Source organism: Sciurus carolinensis, chromosome 13, assembly GCF_902686445.1.
Source record: "Sciurus carolinensis chromosome 13, mSciCar1.2, whole genome shotgun sequence".
In the NCBI taxonomy this organism is placed as follows: Eukaryota; Metazoa; Chordata; class Mammalia; order Rodentia; family Sciuridae; genus Sciurus; species Sciurus carolinensis.
In genome coordinates, this window is record NC_062225.1 from 48,137,002 (window position 1) to 48,152,361 (window position 15,360).

Genomic DNA, 15,360 nt, shown 5'->3' on the forward strand with positions numbered 1-15,360 from the left:
ACCAACATGTACTGCTTAAAATTGTCTTTTTGTTGTTGTCGTGAACAGCACTAAAAAGGATTCATCCTGAACAGAACAATTTCTAAGAGTTCATGCACAACATTAACCAATAGTGTGTTCCCTTGCATTGCAAACAGCAAATATCCCACTAGCACAGGATACATCTTTGAATTGGCAACTTGAACCCAGTTTTAAAATTTCCTGTGTCTGGAGTAGCTACATGCCACACATTTTAAGACAAAGTCTTAACTATTAGGGGTAGCCCTGTCATTAAGTTGAGAGGTAAGGGATCCTGCTCACCATCCTATGCTACAAATAACAGTTCCTGACCCGAAATGCCTTTAAGTGCTGAAGTCAAACTGGCTCATATTTAGACAGCTAATGTTAAATTTCTCCTGTCAAAGTACAGGAAATTTAAGAACTTACTATATAGTGAAAATATCGAGTAGTTGACCCAGAACCACGTGGGTCACATAATGTGTGAAATCAATATTCACATGCAGGCAATAGTACACCAGAAACATATAAAAGGATGACGGGACCATCAATTTGATGCTCAAAAGTCTTTAAATTTGCAATAAAATTCAACAATTAAATATTAGTTCATGTCTTTTATTAACTCATACACATTACTTGTCTTCTGGTTTGTTGAAGCAGTAAGTCAGACAACACTTGCCACAATAATGTCTGTCAAAGTGGCTGGCCATAAAAACTCCAGCACCACATTCATCTGAAGGGCACTCCCGGCGAAGGCGACTAATTTTGCCATTTTCATCCACCTGAAAAATACAAACTTGCTATAAAGATTATTTTACAAAACATTCTGAAATCTGATTTGAAAGACTTGGGAGTATTTAACTTTTTAACCCCAACAATACTAGTTTTAGTGCTTATAAACTAAAGCACTCCAAATTATTACCAATACTATACTACAACAAAAGTTTGTAAGTCATAGGATATTTGTACATTAAAATCCAGCTTTGCTTACTGGCAGATTAAATTAAGTCCTGAATCCAGACCTTGCCTCAAATTCAGAACCCTGTGGAATAAGCACTAGAGCTAAACTCCATTAATATAAGTATATTCAACTACCAAAGAGGAAGACTTCAGAAACTGTGAACTTTTCATTTTCAGAATACCTTGTTTAAATCAAAAGTAGGCTCATTTAGGTATTTACTTTTTTCCATAAGAAAATGCCAACAAGTTACAAAGGCTGTTTACAAATAAACAAGTTTTCTGTATTCTACTCTTCGTGTAAAACTGGTTTACCTTATAATATTTCAGGACAGCCAACTTAACCTTCTTTCTCTTATGCTTGTTCTTCTTGGGAGTGGTGTAAGACTTCTTCTTCCTTTTCTTAGCACCACCACGAAGCCTTAGCACAAGATGAAGAGTGGACTCCTGTTAACAGAGGATGAAACATACTTTTATGCTACAGATAAGGACAACCAATATCATGCATCTCAAAAGTTAGTGTAGGAAACACCCAGGAATCTACTGCCAAAAACTATTGCTGTTTTCTTTAATGTGCCCAAATTTTAAGGGGATGTTTCTTTTCCCCCAAACAAACCTTCTGAATGTTGTAGTCAGACAAAGTACGTCCATCTTCCAGTTGTTTACCAGCAAAGATCAGTCTTTGCTGATCAGGAGGAATTCCTAATGCAGACAACAAAAACACAAAAACCCCAAATTTAAGTCAGCAGAACAAGGTATATATGCTCCAGATTTACAAAATAATTCAGAATCAAATATTTGCTATTTATGTCTGAGTCCTTTCTACAGAGCTACACGTAGTTCTAAAGGTTTACACGTTAGCTAGTTTAATACGTGTCAACACAATAATCGTTTTATGTATCAAAACATACACACAAAATTAACGCTAGATGCAGGTGGTCTATGCCTTCAATCCTAGTGGCTCAGGAGGCTAAGGCAGGAGGATCACAAGTTCAACCTCAGCAACTTAATGAGCCTGAGTCCATGCTCATTAACAGTTATTATTTAATTCCATTAGTATTTTAGTTTGTCAATCTGACGTCTTCCCACCCTACGAACGCAGACAGGCTAAGGGCTTACAGGTAAGGAGTGTCTGTACAGGTTAATTTTCCTAAACTTCAAATATTACTTGCCTTCCTTATCCTGGATCTTGGCCTTTACATTTTCTATAGTGTCCGAGGGTTCAACCTATGAGTTTTAAAATGAAAGTACATTGGTTACACTATAAGAAACTAAAACGAACACTGATTTAATTCAATCTGACAGTTCCCACAGGACCAAACTCTGTTAGGGGTGCTGAAGCCTACCCAATAAAGCTGACCCAGTGGGCAATCGCCAATGGATGCTACAAGTGAGCACGATTTCCCTCCTATCCCAGGGTTGCCGGCGGCTGCTGGGCCACACGTGCCCGCCCAGCGAGAAGCATCTCCTTCCCCGTCCCGGGCTCCCTGCTTTCGACATTTGGCCGGAACCACGCGAGACTAGAGGCCTGGCCCTAGACGCTTGCTCCGCAAACCACCCTCAAAATTCAGGGCCAGGTTTCAGAACGCAAATTCGGAGACGCGTCCTAAGGGTTGGAAAGCGGCGCGGGTATCCAAATACACCTCACCACCATATTCAGGCCTTGGTTTCCTCACACCACCTAGCCCGTACCTCGAGCGTGATAGTCTTCCCCGTAAGGGTTTTTACGAAAATCTGCATCTCGGCGGTGGTCCCACCTGAAACCAAGGAAAAGGGAGACACAGGTTAGACGTGGGGGACACCGGTTTGGGCGACTTAAAAGCCGCCCGGCGGAGGCCAGACCCGAGCACACACTCACCGCAGATGGCGGATTGGAAAGGAAGAGTGCGGCGCTGGCCCTGGGGTTTCCCGGCCAAAGATCCCACCCCTTAGGCGACCACAGCAGATGCCTGGCTGCTATCACAGCAGCTGTCTAACCCAGTGCCGGACTAGGTCGCGAGACTCATTTTCTCCTTTGTCTAAGTCGGAGCTTATTCCTCACGTTAGCCTGCAGAATGCTCTCGAAATGGTAGATTTCAACAACTTAAAGATGTTTTTAAAAGACCGTTCGCATGCGGTCGAGGTGGCTAAAAGGGTCTTTCAAAGTGGCTATTGAGATTGCGGGAAAGGGAGAAAACGAAAGTGTGTTCTGGGAATTGTAGTTTCCCACTGCTTTTTTTTTTTTTTTTTTTTTTTTTCTCGTCAGGACTACTTGTCCCGAGATGCAATTCCACACCCCAGGCTCCCTAGTTACGGTCTCTAACCACTGGAGTCGGGTAGGAGAAGGGGATTCAGGTGAGGGCTAAAGAAAAGAAGCGGAGTAATGGTTTCTGGGAGGGTGGGACTGTGTCGGGAATAACTAGAAGGGAAGGTTCAAGAGGCGGGAAAGGAGCGTGAGTCTGAAAGTGTCGCTGTTCCTCTTACAGAGTCGCAGGGGGAGGGAGGGAGGATTAGGCGTCGTCTTTCAAACCTCCAGGGAAAGGGAAAGGGGCAAAGCAGAACGCAGGTGAAATCTTCAAAAGTGGGTGATCAGCCGTTTCTGTAGCCCACTTCCTGCCTTCAACCCCCCAAGTCTTCTAGCCGGAGGAAGGTTCTAGGCCTGGTATGTCACTCCTTGGTGTGAAAGGGTTTAATTGGTCGGAAGTTTCAGGAGTTTTACAAATTTGAGAATGGAGTCACATGCTAAAACTTTCAGAAGGTAGGTTGTAGAATTTACAGGTTTGGACGTGGCATTGGCGAAGATCCTGATAGGGAAAACTTTGGAGTACGTATAGCAAGTTATGCCCTCTCCTTGCCCTTTCTCTACAAACCACGGAATCCTTTCAAATGTACTCTGAATCTCTCTCTCTCTCTTTTTTTACTAGGAATTGAACCCAGGGTTACTTTACCACTGAGCTACATCCACAGCCCTTTTGTATTTTTTATTTTGAGTCAGGGTGTAAGTTTCCTAAGTTGGCCTGGAACTTGGGATCCTCTTGCCTCAGTTTCCTGAGTAGCTGAGACTACCAGGAGCATGACACTGTTCAGCTTTAAGAAAATCTTCTTTCTTCTTTTGCAGTACTAGAGTCCTACCTAGGGAATTCACATGCTGGACAAGCGTTCTGCTATTGAGCTACACCCCCAGGCCTTTTTAAAATTTTTTTATTTTGAGACACAGTAAGTTCCGAGACTGGCTTTGAACTTTCATCTTCCTTCCTCTTTATGTCTTATGTCTGTTATCTCCCCACCCTCAATTCATGCTTCTTGTATTTTCTCCTACAGGGGTTCCTTATTAACCTCTGTCTTTTTTCCTTCCTAACCAACCTCTATTGCCTCAAAAATATTCATTCTAAAAAGTAAACTGGGGCTGGGGATATAGCTCAGTTGGTAGAGTGCTCGCCTCGGAAGCACAAGGCCTTGAGTTCAAATCCCCAGCACCGCAAAAAAAAAAAAAAAGTAAACTGATTGTCATTGTTTTACTTCAAATGCTTTGCCTTCCCTCTAAAATCCAAATTCCTTAGTATGATTTCAGCCTCCGCCTCTTTTACAGTCTGACCTGCTAAACCCATCTCTCACTTCACATTTTAATAACACTGACTTGATTGAAGTTACTGACTTATGCTGTCCAAAGGCTTTGTCACTTCTAAAGAATTCATTCTGGGGCTGGAGTGTGGCTCAGTGGTAAAGCGCTTGCCTGGCATGCATGAGACACTGAGTTCAATTCTCAGCACCGCATATAAATAAATAAAATAAAGGTCCATTGACAACTATAAAAATATTTAAAAAAAAAAAAAAAGAATTCATTCTTTCCCCCTTCTTGGAATATTCTTCATCCATATTTTGCTAACTAATCTCTACAACAGAACTCTTAAAGACTTGTTTATACTCATTGTCTTCAGTTTTTTCTCTTCATTGAGCCTGCACCTATCTGGCTTTTGTCCCACCATTCTGGTGGAGTAGCTCTTGTAATGGGTACTAATGTCCTCCATGTTGCTAAACTGGTTATTTCATCTTTGATGAAAGCAGCATTTAACACAGCTGATCACTTCCTCCTTTAAAAAAAAAAAAATTTTTTTTGTAGTTGTAAATGGACAGAATGTCTTTATTTTGTTTATTTTTATTTGGTGCTACTGATCGAATCTAGTGCCTCAACATGCTAGGCAAGTGCTCTGCCACTGAGCTACAAGTCTCACTTCTTTATCTTTAAAACATTTTTATTCACATAACTTCAGGGTATCTCTTAACACTTCTACTGTACTAAATGCTCTTTTCCAGGCTCTTATGCTGCTTCCTTTTAATTGATGAGACCTCTAAACTTAGAGCACCCCTAGTCTACAGGTATCTCCTTTATTTATATTCCCCAAGTTATCTCATTTTAATAATTTTTAAATACCATTTATATGCAGAAGACTCATAAACTGTCACTCAGATCACTTCCCAGAGCTTCTGATTCACATATCTAGCTGTGTATTTAACCTCTCTAAAAGACAAGCCATAGACTCTGAATCTCATGAAATTGCCCTTCCCACCTTTATATGTGAAAGTTCTCATTTTTCCATATGCTAAGGCCAGAAATTGTATGGTCATCCTTGACTGCTCTTTCAAACCCCATGTTTAACCTCTAAGGAAATCTTGGCTTTGTTTTCAGAATATGTGCAGAGCACTTCTTACCACCTCCACTATTACTACTTGGTTTTAATGGACCATCATCTTTTGCCCAGATTATTGCCTTCTAAAAATACTTCCAGCTTTGACCCTTGTCTCCTAATAATCTATCCATTCTTCACAGAGCAGCCAGAGCAATTTAAATGTGAATCAGCTATCATTCTGCTTCCCATCTCACCAGAGCAAAGCTTTAGTTTCTTTAAGTGAGATTGTTGTTCCAGCATAGGAACAAGTGGAGGTCACAGTCCATTCAGTGTGGACTGGTAGTAGTCCTGCCAACCCAGAGAAAGGGGTAGTCCTCTTGCCAAAACTACCCAGAGAAATGGGCACCGCATGGACTGCCTCCATAGCCCTGTGTCCTGCATGATGTGACAGCTACCTCACACCTTATCTGTTCTTTCCCTTTCTCATTCTCTTCAAGTCCCACATTCCTTCTTGTTCCTTAACATACTGTCTCACCTTGAGGCCTCTAGATTTCCTATTCTCTGCCTCAACCACTTCTCGCAGGAATCTGCATCACCTACTTTCTGAAATGTCACCTGGTCAGTGAAGGCTTTCCTCTTTCTTGGCTCTGCATTACCCTCTCAACTTCTGTACTCTATCTCCCATATCCAGTCTTATTTTATTTCATACAACGTGCCTCATCTGTCATTCATTTTTCACTTGTATGTTGTCTGTCTCTACTTGAATTAATTTCTGAGAAGTTAGGGATTTTTAGTCAGTACTATATCTCTAGTGGCTAGAAAGTGGCAGACACACAGTAGATGCCCTCAGTATTTATTGAATAAGTAAATATAGCATTATCCTAGATATTGTTCCACTGGATGTTTCCCTTAACGTTTCCCTGTCCCCTCTCACAGGTTAATGAAATGGGTATGGGCATCTGTATTCCATTGTACTCTGCTTCACACTGCATTCTCTGCTTTGTACCCATGACTCATTTACTAGACCCAACAGATTTGATTAGGAACCCTGGTGACTTGTTTTAAGTGTATCCTTAAGCATCTAATATGATTGAACAAGTGAATGGCAATCTTAGTTGATATGTGTAATTCAGTGACATTTTGAATATGCTAAGGAATGATTACTTTAACTGTCTTCTGGTTTGAGGGCATCATAAGTCACATGTCTTCTGAGAAGACAAGGTTATTGCTTAGTGATTCAGCAAATATTTGTTGAATATTCACTCTGCCAGAAACTGCTATGCACTGGAATGCATGTGGGTGGAAGAGGGGTAATGGGGATAAGACATATTGGTTCCAGATCTTGTCAGATTTAAATCCTAACAGGAGAGGCAGAGAATAAAAAAAGAAAATCTAAAATACAGTGTGACTGAGTGATAATATTGCGATAGGGGAAGTGCATAGTACTATAGGAGAACATGCCAATGGCACGTGACCAAGTATGAGGGAATTCAGGGCAGCTTTCCTGAAACTATACAGGCTGAGATCTGGAGAACAAGTGAATGCAGTGTGCTTGTGTGGATTTTTGGGGGGCAAGGGAAAGACGAGTGTGAGATGATTATTGCAGGAAGGGAGAATTATACAAAACCCTAAGGTAAAAGAACAATCTCATGGGGGGGATAGAATGGGTATGGGGAGAAAGACAAAAACATGAAAAGGATAGATTTTATCAGAGAGAAAGAGTTGTTGGTTCCTAAAGGGCATTAATAAAGGAATTTGAATTTTATCCTAAGGGTTATTGGATGCCACTGGTATTCTGATGTGACCACTACTCCCATGTGATTAAACCTATTCTTTCCTCCTTTGATTTTTATCTTTTGCTCTTTAAACTTACATTGTTTTTAGTTTGTCTCCCCTGCTAGAGTTTAAGCTCCAAGGAGCCAGGGGCATCATCTTATTTATTGTTGAATTCCTAGCTATGAAATACTACTTGGTGCTTAGTAGACACTCAATAAATACTGGTTCAATGAATTAATAAATTAATTGATTTTTCATTTATGAAAACTGTTTATCCATTATGGGTTATTACCTTGTTGTAGTTTATGTTCATTTATAAATTGACTTTTTGTTATCTAGTTCATCAGTATAAGATCAATTTTGTCTCTTAAACTTCAAAATCATTTTGATGACTGCCCTTTTTTTTATGACCTGTAGTTATATAGGAAATAAATCTGTTATTTCAGATAACTAGGTGTCAGTTATGTTGCTAAAACATCATAAAATTGGTTTAGACATTTATCAATCACAGCATTACTTATAATAGTGAAAATATCCAACAGTAGGGGAGATGGTTAAACAAATTATAAAGTATCATACTGTGAAATACCTTGCAATCATAAGAAGTTGTTTTTTGCAGGGGCAGGGGCGGTGGTGCGGGGGAGGCGGCAGGGTACCGGTGATTGAACTCAGGGGCACTCAACCACTGAGCCACATCTCCAACCCTATTTTGTATTTTATTTAGAGAATTTTTATTTAGAGTCTCACTGCGTTGCTTAGTGCCTCACACCCGGCAGAAGTTATGTTTTTTAAAAAATTTTTTGTAGTCGTAGATGGACAGAATACCTTTATTTATTTTTATGTAGTGCTGAGGATCAAACCCAATACCTCACACATGCTAGGCAAGTGCTCTGCTGCTGAGCTACAGCCCCAGCCCCAGAAGTTATGTTTTAAAAACTATTTAACAACGGGGTTGGGGCTGTAGCTCAGTAGTAGAGCACTTACCTAGCATGTGTGAGGTACTGGGTTTGATCCTCAGCACCACATAAAAATAAACAAAATAAAGGCATTCTATCTACAACTACAAAATTTTTTTAAAAAACTATTTAAAAAAATGGAAAGTGCTTTTAATATTAAGTGGAAAATTAGAATATACAACTGAATATAGAATTTGAACCAAATGCTTATAAAGATTGGTAGGAAATATAGCAATTATCTTTGGGTAGTAGGATTCTGGAAGATTTTTGTTCTCTTCACTAATTTTCTTTAGTTTATATTTTCAGATTTTATTCCATGGATATATATTGCTGTAACTGAGAGAAAAGTTAAAATGTTTTGCCTAGCCAGACAAAGCTAGTCAAGCATTCTGTCTGATATAATTCTGTCTGTTTAATATAATGACAGTATGCTTTTTTTCTTTGTTTTGGTGCTGGGGCTTGCACCCAGGGTCCTGCACATGCTAAACATGAATTCTACCACTGAACTACACCCACAGCCTAACTCAGTGTGTTAATGTGGATGGATTTTAGGAACCACCTTCTGTATCAATTTCACTTGAATAATGATTCTTTATGAAAAGCCATGTAAAAAGATGTTTGAAAACTATACTCTCCAAAATACTGTTATCTTTGACATTATTGATGAATGGATTTTTTTTTCCCTGTGTTGAAGATCAAACCCAGAGCCTCACACATGTGAGACAACAGCTCTGCTGCTGAGCTTTATCCTCAGCCTTGATGGATGGATTTTAACAGAAGCCCTGCCTCTTAATTTTTGGTTAGTACCTTCATATCAAGGATGAGATTTATAATAAAATCTATTATAAAAACTAATTATTCATATGTACTATATGCTGGATGACTGTGACTGGGCCAGGTAGGCACTGGGGTAGAGGAGTATCTGACCTTGTTTGTGTCATCAAGAGACTTACTAGTTTTTCCACATGAAACAAAGTTTTAAACCTTCTGTTAAAAAGTGTGTGAGTTCTAATGATTTCTAGCCACTTATGGTATCCTTATGATTATTCAAATGTGATATGAGAATAAATAAGAGGAGCTGGAATATAGCTCAGTGGTAGAGCACTTGTCTAGCATGTGCAAGGCTCTGAGTTCAATCTCAGTACTGCAAAAAATTTTAATTAAGTAAAAAAAGTGTTGAGTTAATATTAGAAAACATTTATTATATGAGAGGAATTGTGTGTGGCTAATAAAGGAAGAGCTCCTAATGAACTAGTATTTGGTACTTCTATCCCAGAGATAACTACATGGCCTAGAACAGCATAGACCTTTGAGTGTGTGTGTGCGCTGCTGGTCAAACCCAGGGCCTTGCACATGGTAGCAAGCACTCTACCACTGAACTACATTCTACCCTCTAGCATAAACTTTTTAATTTATAGATCAAAATATTTTTATTAAGAGACAAATCCATGGGAATTTTTTTCTGAAATAAATATATGATTTTTTAGATTTATATTCAGTTTATAATTTTTAAGCCTTTAGATTAATCAATGGTCTTTTTTTCTTTCAGGTTATCAAAGTTTTGACTTTGTTGCAAAAGCAGATCAAGATTTCACTTTTCTTTGGTGACTAAGTGTGCAAACTGTGACTTATGTCCGTCCAAGAAATAAATAAACATGCAGTTCTTCCTCCTATCATTAGTAGAAGTGACAAGGAATTTTTGGAATGTATGCAAAGATACATAATTACTGAAATTGAAAAAGTGGGCTGTAATGAGGAAGGACCTGCTGATGAATATTACATCATATACCGAAATGTTTTTAATAAGGTATCATAATGCTCTTAAGGCAATGAAGTTTTCATGAGACTAGAAATGTCCTATCTTGACAACTACCTTAAAAATACTGCTGTTTGTTTGACTTCATTGTTTTTTTTCAGTTTTTATAAGTTCGTCTAGTTTGTCAGAAAGGAATGAATGAGGAAAATGCAATACTGAATTTACATTACCTGTTAATGAATGGTGTAGCTATTTTAAGTCAGCAGGTTTTTTTTTTTTTTTTTTTTTTTTTTTTTTTTTTTTTTTGCGGTACTGGGGATTGAACCCAGGACCTTGTGCATGCAAGGCAAGCACTCTACCAACTTAGCTATATCCCCAGCCCAGCAGGTTGTTTTTGATCAACAGTTGGCCCTGTCTTCTTATAATCATTTTGATCTCTTTCTGAAGGCATCATCTAATTTCTTAGGAATTGGGTTTTTTTAATTTGTTCTATTTAGTTATACATGACAGCAAAATGCTTTTCGATTCATTATACACAAATGAAGTACAACTCTTCATTTCTCTGGTTGTATACTATGTAGAATCACACCATTCATGCAGTCATACATGTATATAAGGTAATAATGTCTGTCTCATTCCACCATCTTTCCCACTCCATCTCCCTTTCTCTCCCCTCATTCTGCTCTATACAATCCAAAGTACCTCCATTCTTCCCTTACACCCCCCGCCCCCATTATGTATCAGCATCCACTTATCAGAGAAAACATTTGGCCTTTGGTTTTTTGGGATTGGCTTATCTCACTTAGCATGATATTCTCCAACTCCATCCATTTACCTGCAAATGCTATAATTTTATTCTTCTTTAAGACTGAGTAATATTCCATTATGTATATATACCACAGTTTCTTTATCCATTCATCTATTGAAAGGCATCTAGGTTGGTTCCACAATTTAGCTATTGTGAATTGAGCTGCTAAACATGCATGTGGCTGTGTCACTGTAGTGTGCTGATTTTAAGTCCTTTGGGTGTAGGCCAAGGAGTGGAGGAATGATGGAAGAATTGGGTTTTAATCAAGAGCTTACTAGTTCCTTGTTGTTTGGGGTTTGTTTGTGGTATCGTTAAATGTTGGTTTAAATTTGATGTAGCATATTAAATTGAGACCTTCTGAGCCTGGCATGGCATACATGTAGTCTCAGTTACTTAGGAGACTGAGGCTGGAGAATCCCATGAGGTCAGGAATTTGAGGCCATCCTTGATAACAGCACCCTGACTCTAAATAAATAGGCAAACAAACAAACAAATAAAAGACAATATAAAAAACATGATACCTCTTATAGTTAATGGTCTTGATAAGCATGAGCTAGAGATTTGACTGGGCTTAACACTGGAAGTAATAGAGGTTAGATTAGAAAATGTTATGACTTTAACATTTAATTTAGGTCCTTGAGATTTTAGAAATAATTGTTTTTCATTATAAACAATTACAACTTGTACATGGATCCTAATTTTTTGTCTGGCTTTTTAAAAAATTTTTAAACCTCCTTTGGAAGATGCCCTGATAATAAGTAAAATTAGCATCCTTTCCTTTTTATTTAGAGGAAATGCTCACTTTAAGCTTCAATGAACTATTGGTCTCTAGGTAAAATAGCTACAGGCAAAATAGGAACTCAGTATTTTACTTAATTTTTAAATGTTAATACACTATGAGTCAATTATTTCTCCTGTAAACAACAACTTAGTGCCTCACTTTACAGAAAAGTGAAGAAAATTGATACATATGTATAAGAGTATAGAGTTTTTTCTTTTCTTCCCTTTAAATCATCTAGAAAATCTCTCTTTTAGAACTGGTTAAGGTTATCTTCATTCTATGTGTTATGATCATTGCTGTTGGTCTTTTAGTTAGTGATTAAGAAATGTATTGAGTCAGTGTTTTAAATAAAGGTATTACCTTGAATAGGTTTCATAAATGTAAGTCATGCTGAAACTATTTGGTGAAATCAGCAAAGAAAAGTTGTGTGACCTACTTATCTTTGCACACCCAAATGCTAACACTTTATCAGAATTTTTCTTATCTAAAGAGCAGTGTTCTAAGTTAGTATAGTTAAAGTGTAATCATTTTGGAGTTGGTGTTGGTAAATGTAATTCTTCTTCTTTTTTGGGGGGTGGGATATTGGGGATTGAACCCAGGAGGTTTTAACTACTTAACCACATCCCCAGTCCTTTTTATTTTTTATTTTGAGACAGGGTCTCTTAAGTTACTTAGGGCCTCTTTAAATTGCTGAGGCTGGCCTTGAACTTGTGATCCTCCTTCCTCAGCTTCCAAGGTTGTTAGAATTACAGGTGTACACCATCATACCTGGTGGTAAATTTAATTCTTAGAAAAGCAGATGGGATTAAGTAAAAAACACCATATCTGTAGTTCATGCTCCTTTTCTTTCTGTTCTTCAAGATTTCCATCTAGATTGTTTACACCTTCTATAATTATAAATTGTACATTTACTTATATGTTATAAAGAATCTGTTTTCAAGACTGAGAGGCAATTCTGAAATAGAAATCATTTGATACTTTTAGCAGAAAAGAAACTTTTTTCTTAGCTTCTCTTTCATTTTTCACATTATTCCAGTACATTTGATTATTAATGATTTGTTTTGAATGATTTGATTGCCTCCCCCAATTCTTTCTCTCTTGGAAGGATCTGATTGGACAGAAGATAAAAGTGTCAACGTGCATCTCAGGTTCTTGGAACTGGAGAACAAATACCAAATTATGTTTAAAATGATTTGACTTGGAGAATTATGCCTGAATCAAAGCAAAGGGCCTGAGACTCATATATTAAGAATTGGAGGTAGATGTAGAGTGAATTAAAGATCTGGTAAACAAGACAAAAACCAGAAGAGTGAGTTTCCATAGAAATGGGTGTCTTAGGGAGGTAACTGAACTCCAGAAAATGTCTAGAATTTTGTGTTCCTGGTAGCATGTTGAACAAATAGTTCAGATCCATATGTTGGAACAGAGGCAAAATGAATGCCATTATTTTTCTCCCTCAGATTCCTGTACCAAGGAATTCCTGTACCACAACTATGCAGTTGTGGTTTTCTTGGGTTCAGTGGAAACCTTTTTGTTGGTGGTGGTCAGCGGGGGAGTACCAGGGATTGAACTCAGGGGCACTTGACCACTGAGCCACATCCCCAGCCCTATTTTGTATTTTATTTAGATACAGGGTCTCACTGTGCTGCTTCGCGCCTTGCTTTTGCTGAGGCTGGCTTTGAACTCAAGATCCTCCTATCTCAGCCTCCCTAGCTACTGGGATTACAGGCATGCACCACCACACCCAGCCATACTCTTTCTTTTTCTTTTGTTATTTTCTTCAGTTATCTTTCCTGAGATATTCTTTAATACCATTAGAAACCATGAATATATAGTGATGAGGGGTTTTTAAAGTTGAATTGACACCTTGAGAATAGAAAGGCATTATGAATTCAGAGTATTGATTAGCCAGGAGGAACTGATAAATTAGAAATACAAAGGTGAAGGGAATTCAAGATTTTAAAATCTAAATGAAGGGACTAAGAGAAGATATGTGAGTAAGAGATTTAGGATTGGGGACTGGGGATGATGTAGCTCCATTTGTAGAGTGCTTGCCTTGCAAGCACAGGGCCATGGGTTCAATCCCCAGCACTGCAAAAAAAAAAAAAGAGAGAGAGATTTAGAATTGGGAAATTTTAACCTGGGTATTAGATTTAACTGGCATAATATGGTTTGTATTTATAACAAGTAGAACAGAAATAGTCTTTTTCCCCCTCTTTCATACTTAAGATCATAATATCTACTGTAATGATCCACAAGGAGCATATATATTCAATAAATATTGTCTTAAAGTGCCCAATCATGTATGAGCTTTCTGTAAAATTTTTAGATTTCTAATTGTTAATCATGTTTCATTTAAGAAATAATATATAAGGCTATTCACAAGAATTTTGATCTGTAGTATTCTAGAAAAAAATTTCAGTACCATAGGCAGAAAAATCATATTTCAGGTAATAGACTATGTCACTGCATACAAATCCATTCTTACTTCAATCAAAAAAGAATATGATACCTTTATTGAGACACTAAAGAAAGACCGAAGAACTGCGTTTTTTCTTCATGGAAAACTTAAAGTTTTGGCAGCAGAGCCCACATCTTTGGTATATTACCAGAGAAGAATTATCCAACTTGAAGCAAAGTGAGTATATTAGTAGCTAGCCCAAAAGGTTATACTTGTTTATTGATTATAATAGATAGCCAATGTAACTTTAATGAGTGGTTCTTAGTTTTTTTAAATTTCATTTTAATTTTAAAAGTTAGGTTTTTATGCTGTCCTTTTCTATTAATTATATTTTTTACATTTGAAGTAAAAATATTAATTTTGTTTGAGAACTTTATAATGACCAGAGGTACATTGTGGTATCAAAATGAAGGATGCATAAAATGATTCTCTAGGTAATTTCTTGCACAGAAAATTTGATAATACAATTTTATGATTATTTCTGAATTAGAGCACTTAATCCTGTGAGGCACAAAAGTACGTAACCTACTATAGAGGAGAAAATACTTTTGTTGGGTAATTTTATATTTATAGTATTAAATTTGGCAAATAATTGATAAAAATGTTTTTATAGACAATTTCAAATCAACTTAAGAATTATGCAAAGTTTGACCTTTCTGGTAATATGAGTAGCTAGATGTTGGAATAGACATTGCTCTGAATCTGTCTTTTTAAAAAAATTTTCAGTATTGGGGATCGAACTCAGGGCCTCATGCATGTAAAGGCAAGCATTCTATCACTGAGCTAGCTACCTTCCCAGCTCTTTTTATTTTTATTTTGAGAAAGGCTCTCACTAAGTTGCCCAGATTGGCCTTCCAATTGCAATCTTTCTGCTTAAGCTCCCTGAGTAGTTGGGATTACAGGTGTGTGCCACCACACCAAGCTTTTATAATTTTTTTTTTAAATACTGGGAATTGAATCCAGGGGGACTTTGCCACTGAGCTACATCCCAGTCCTTTTTTCCTTTTTCTTTTTTAATTTTATTTTTTTTATTTTTATTTTTTGATACAAGGGATTGAACTCATGGGCACTCAACCACTGAACCATATCCCCAGCCCTATTTTGTATTTTATTTAGAGATAGAATCTCACTGAGTTGCTTAGCACCTCGCTTTTGCTAAGGTTGACTTTGAACTCACAATCCTCATGCCTCAGCCTCCTGAGATGCTGGGATTACAGGCATGTGCCACCATGCCCATCCCATCCCAGCCCTTTTAATTTTT

General features: G+C 37.7%; 2 protein-coding genes across 7 annotated transcripts in view; one reads left to right on the plus strand and one right to left on the minus strand.

Annotated features, from left to right (window-relative positions):
* Positions 1-596: 596 nt before the first annotated feature.
* Positions 597-2,837, minus strand: Rps27a (ribosomal protein S27a). The gene is made up of 6 exons (XM_047523102.1): positions 2,813-2,837; positions 2,647-2,711; positions 2,127-2,181; positions 1,571-1,656; positions 1,270-1,401; positions 597-779 (listed from the first exon to the last, which is right to left on the minus strand). The coding sequence occupies exons 2-6, from the start codon at positions 2,692-2,694 to the stop codon at positions 630-632; spliced, it is 471 nt and encodes a 156-aa protein (XP_047379058.1). The 5' UTR covers positions 2,695-2,711; positions 2,813-2,837; the 3' UTR covers positions 597-629.
* Positions 2,838-3,211: 374 nt separating this feature from the next.
* The window catches only part of Clhc1 (clathrin heavy chain linker domain containing 1), a 40,449-nt gene continuing 28,300 nt past the window's right edge, over positions 3,212-15,360 (plus strand). For 3 of the 6 annotated variants that reach the window (XM_047522515.1, XM_047522512.1, XM_047522516.1), the window contains exons 1-4: positions 3,212-3,288; positions 8,988-9,092; positions 9,843-10,100; positions 14,089-14,276. In XM_047522515.1, the coding sequence (XP_047378471.1) occupies positions 9,924-10,100; positions 14,089-14,276 (365 nt within the window). In that variant the 5' untranslated portion in view covers positions 3,212-3,288; positions 8,988-9,092; positions 9,843-9,923. Of the gene's footprint in view, positions 3,289-3,457; positions 3,596-8,987; positions 9,093-9,842; positions 10,101-14,088; positions 14,277-15,360 lie in introns of those variants that run through there. The other 3 variants (XM_047522513.1, XM_047522514.1, XM_047522517.1) reach the window with 3 other exon arrangements.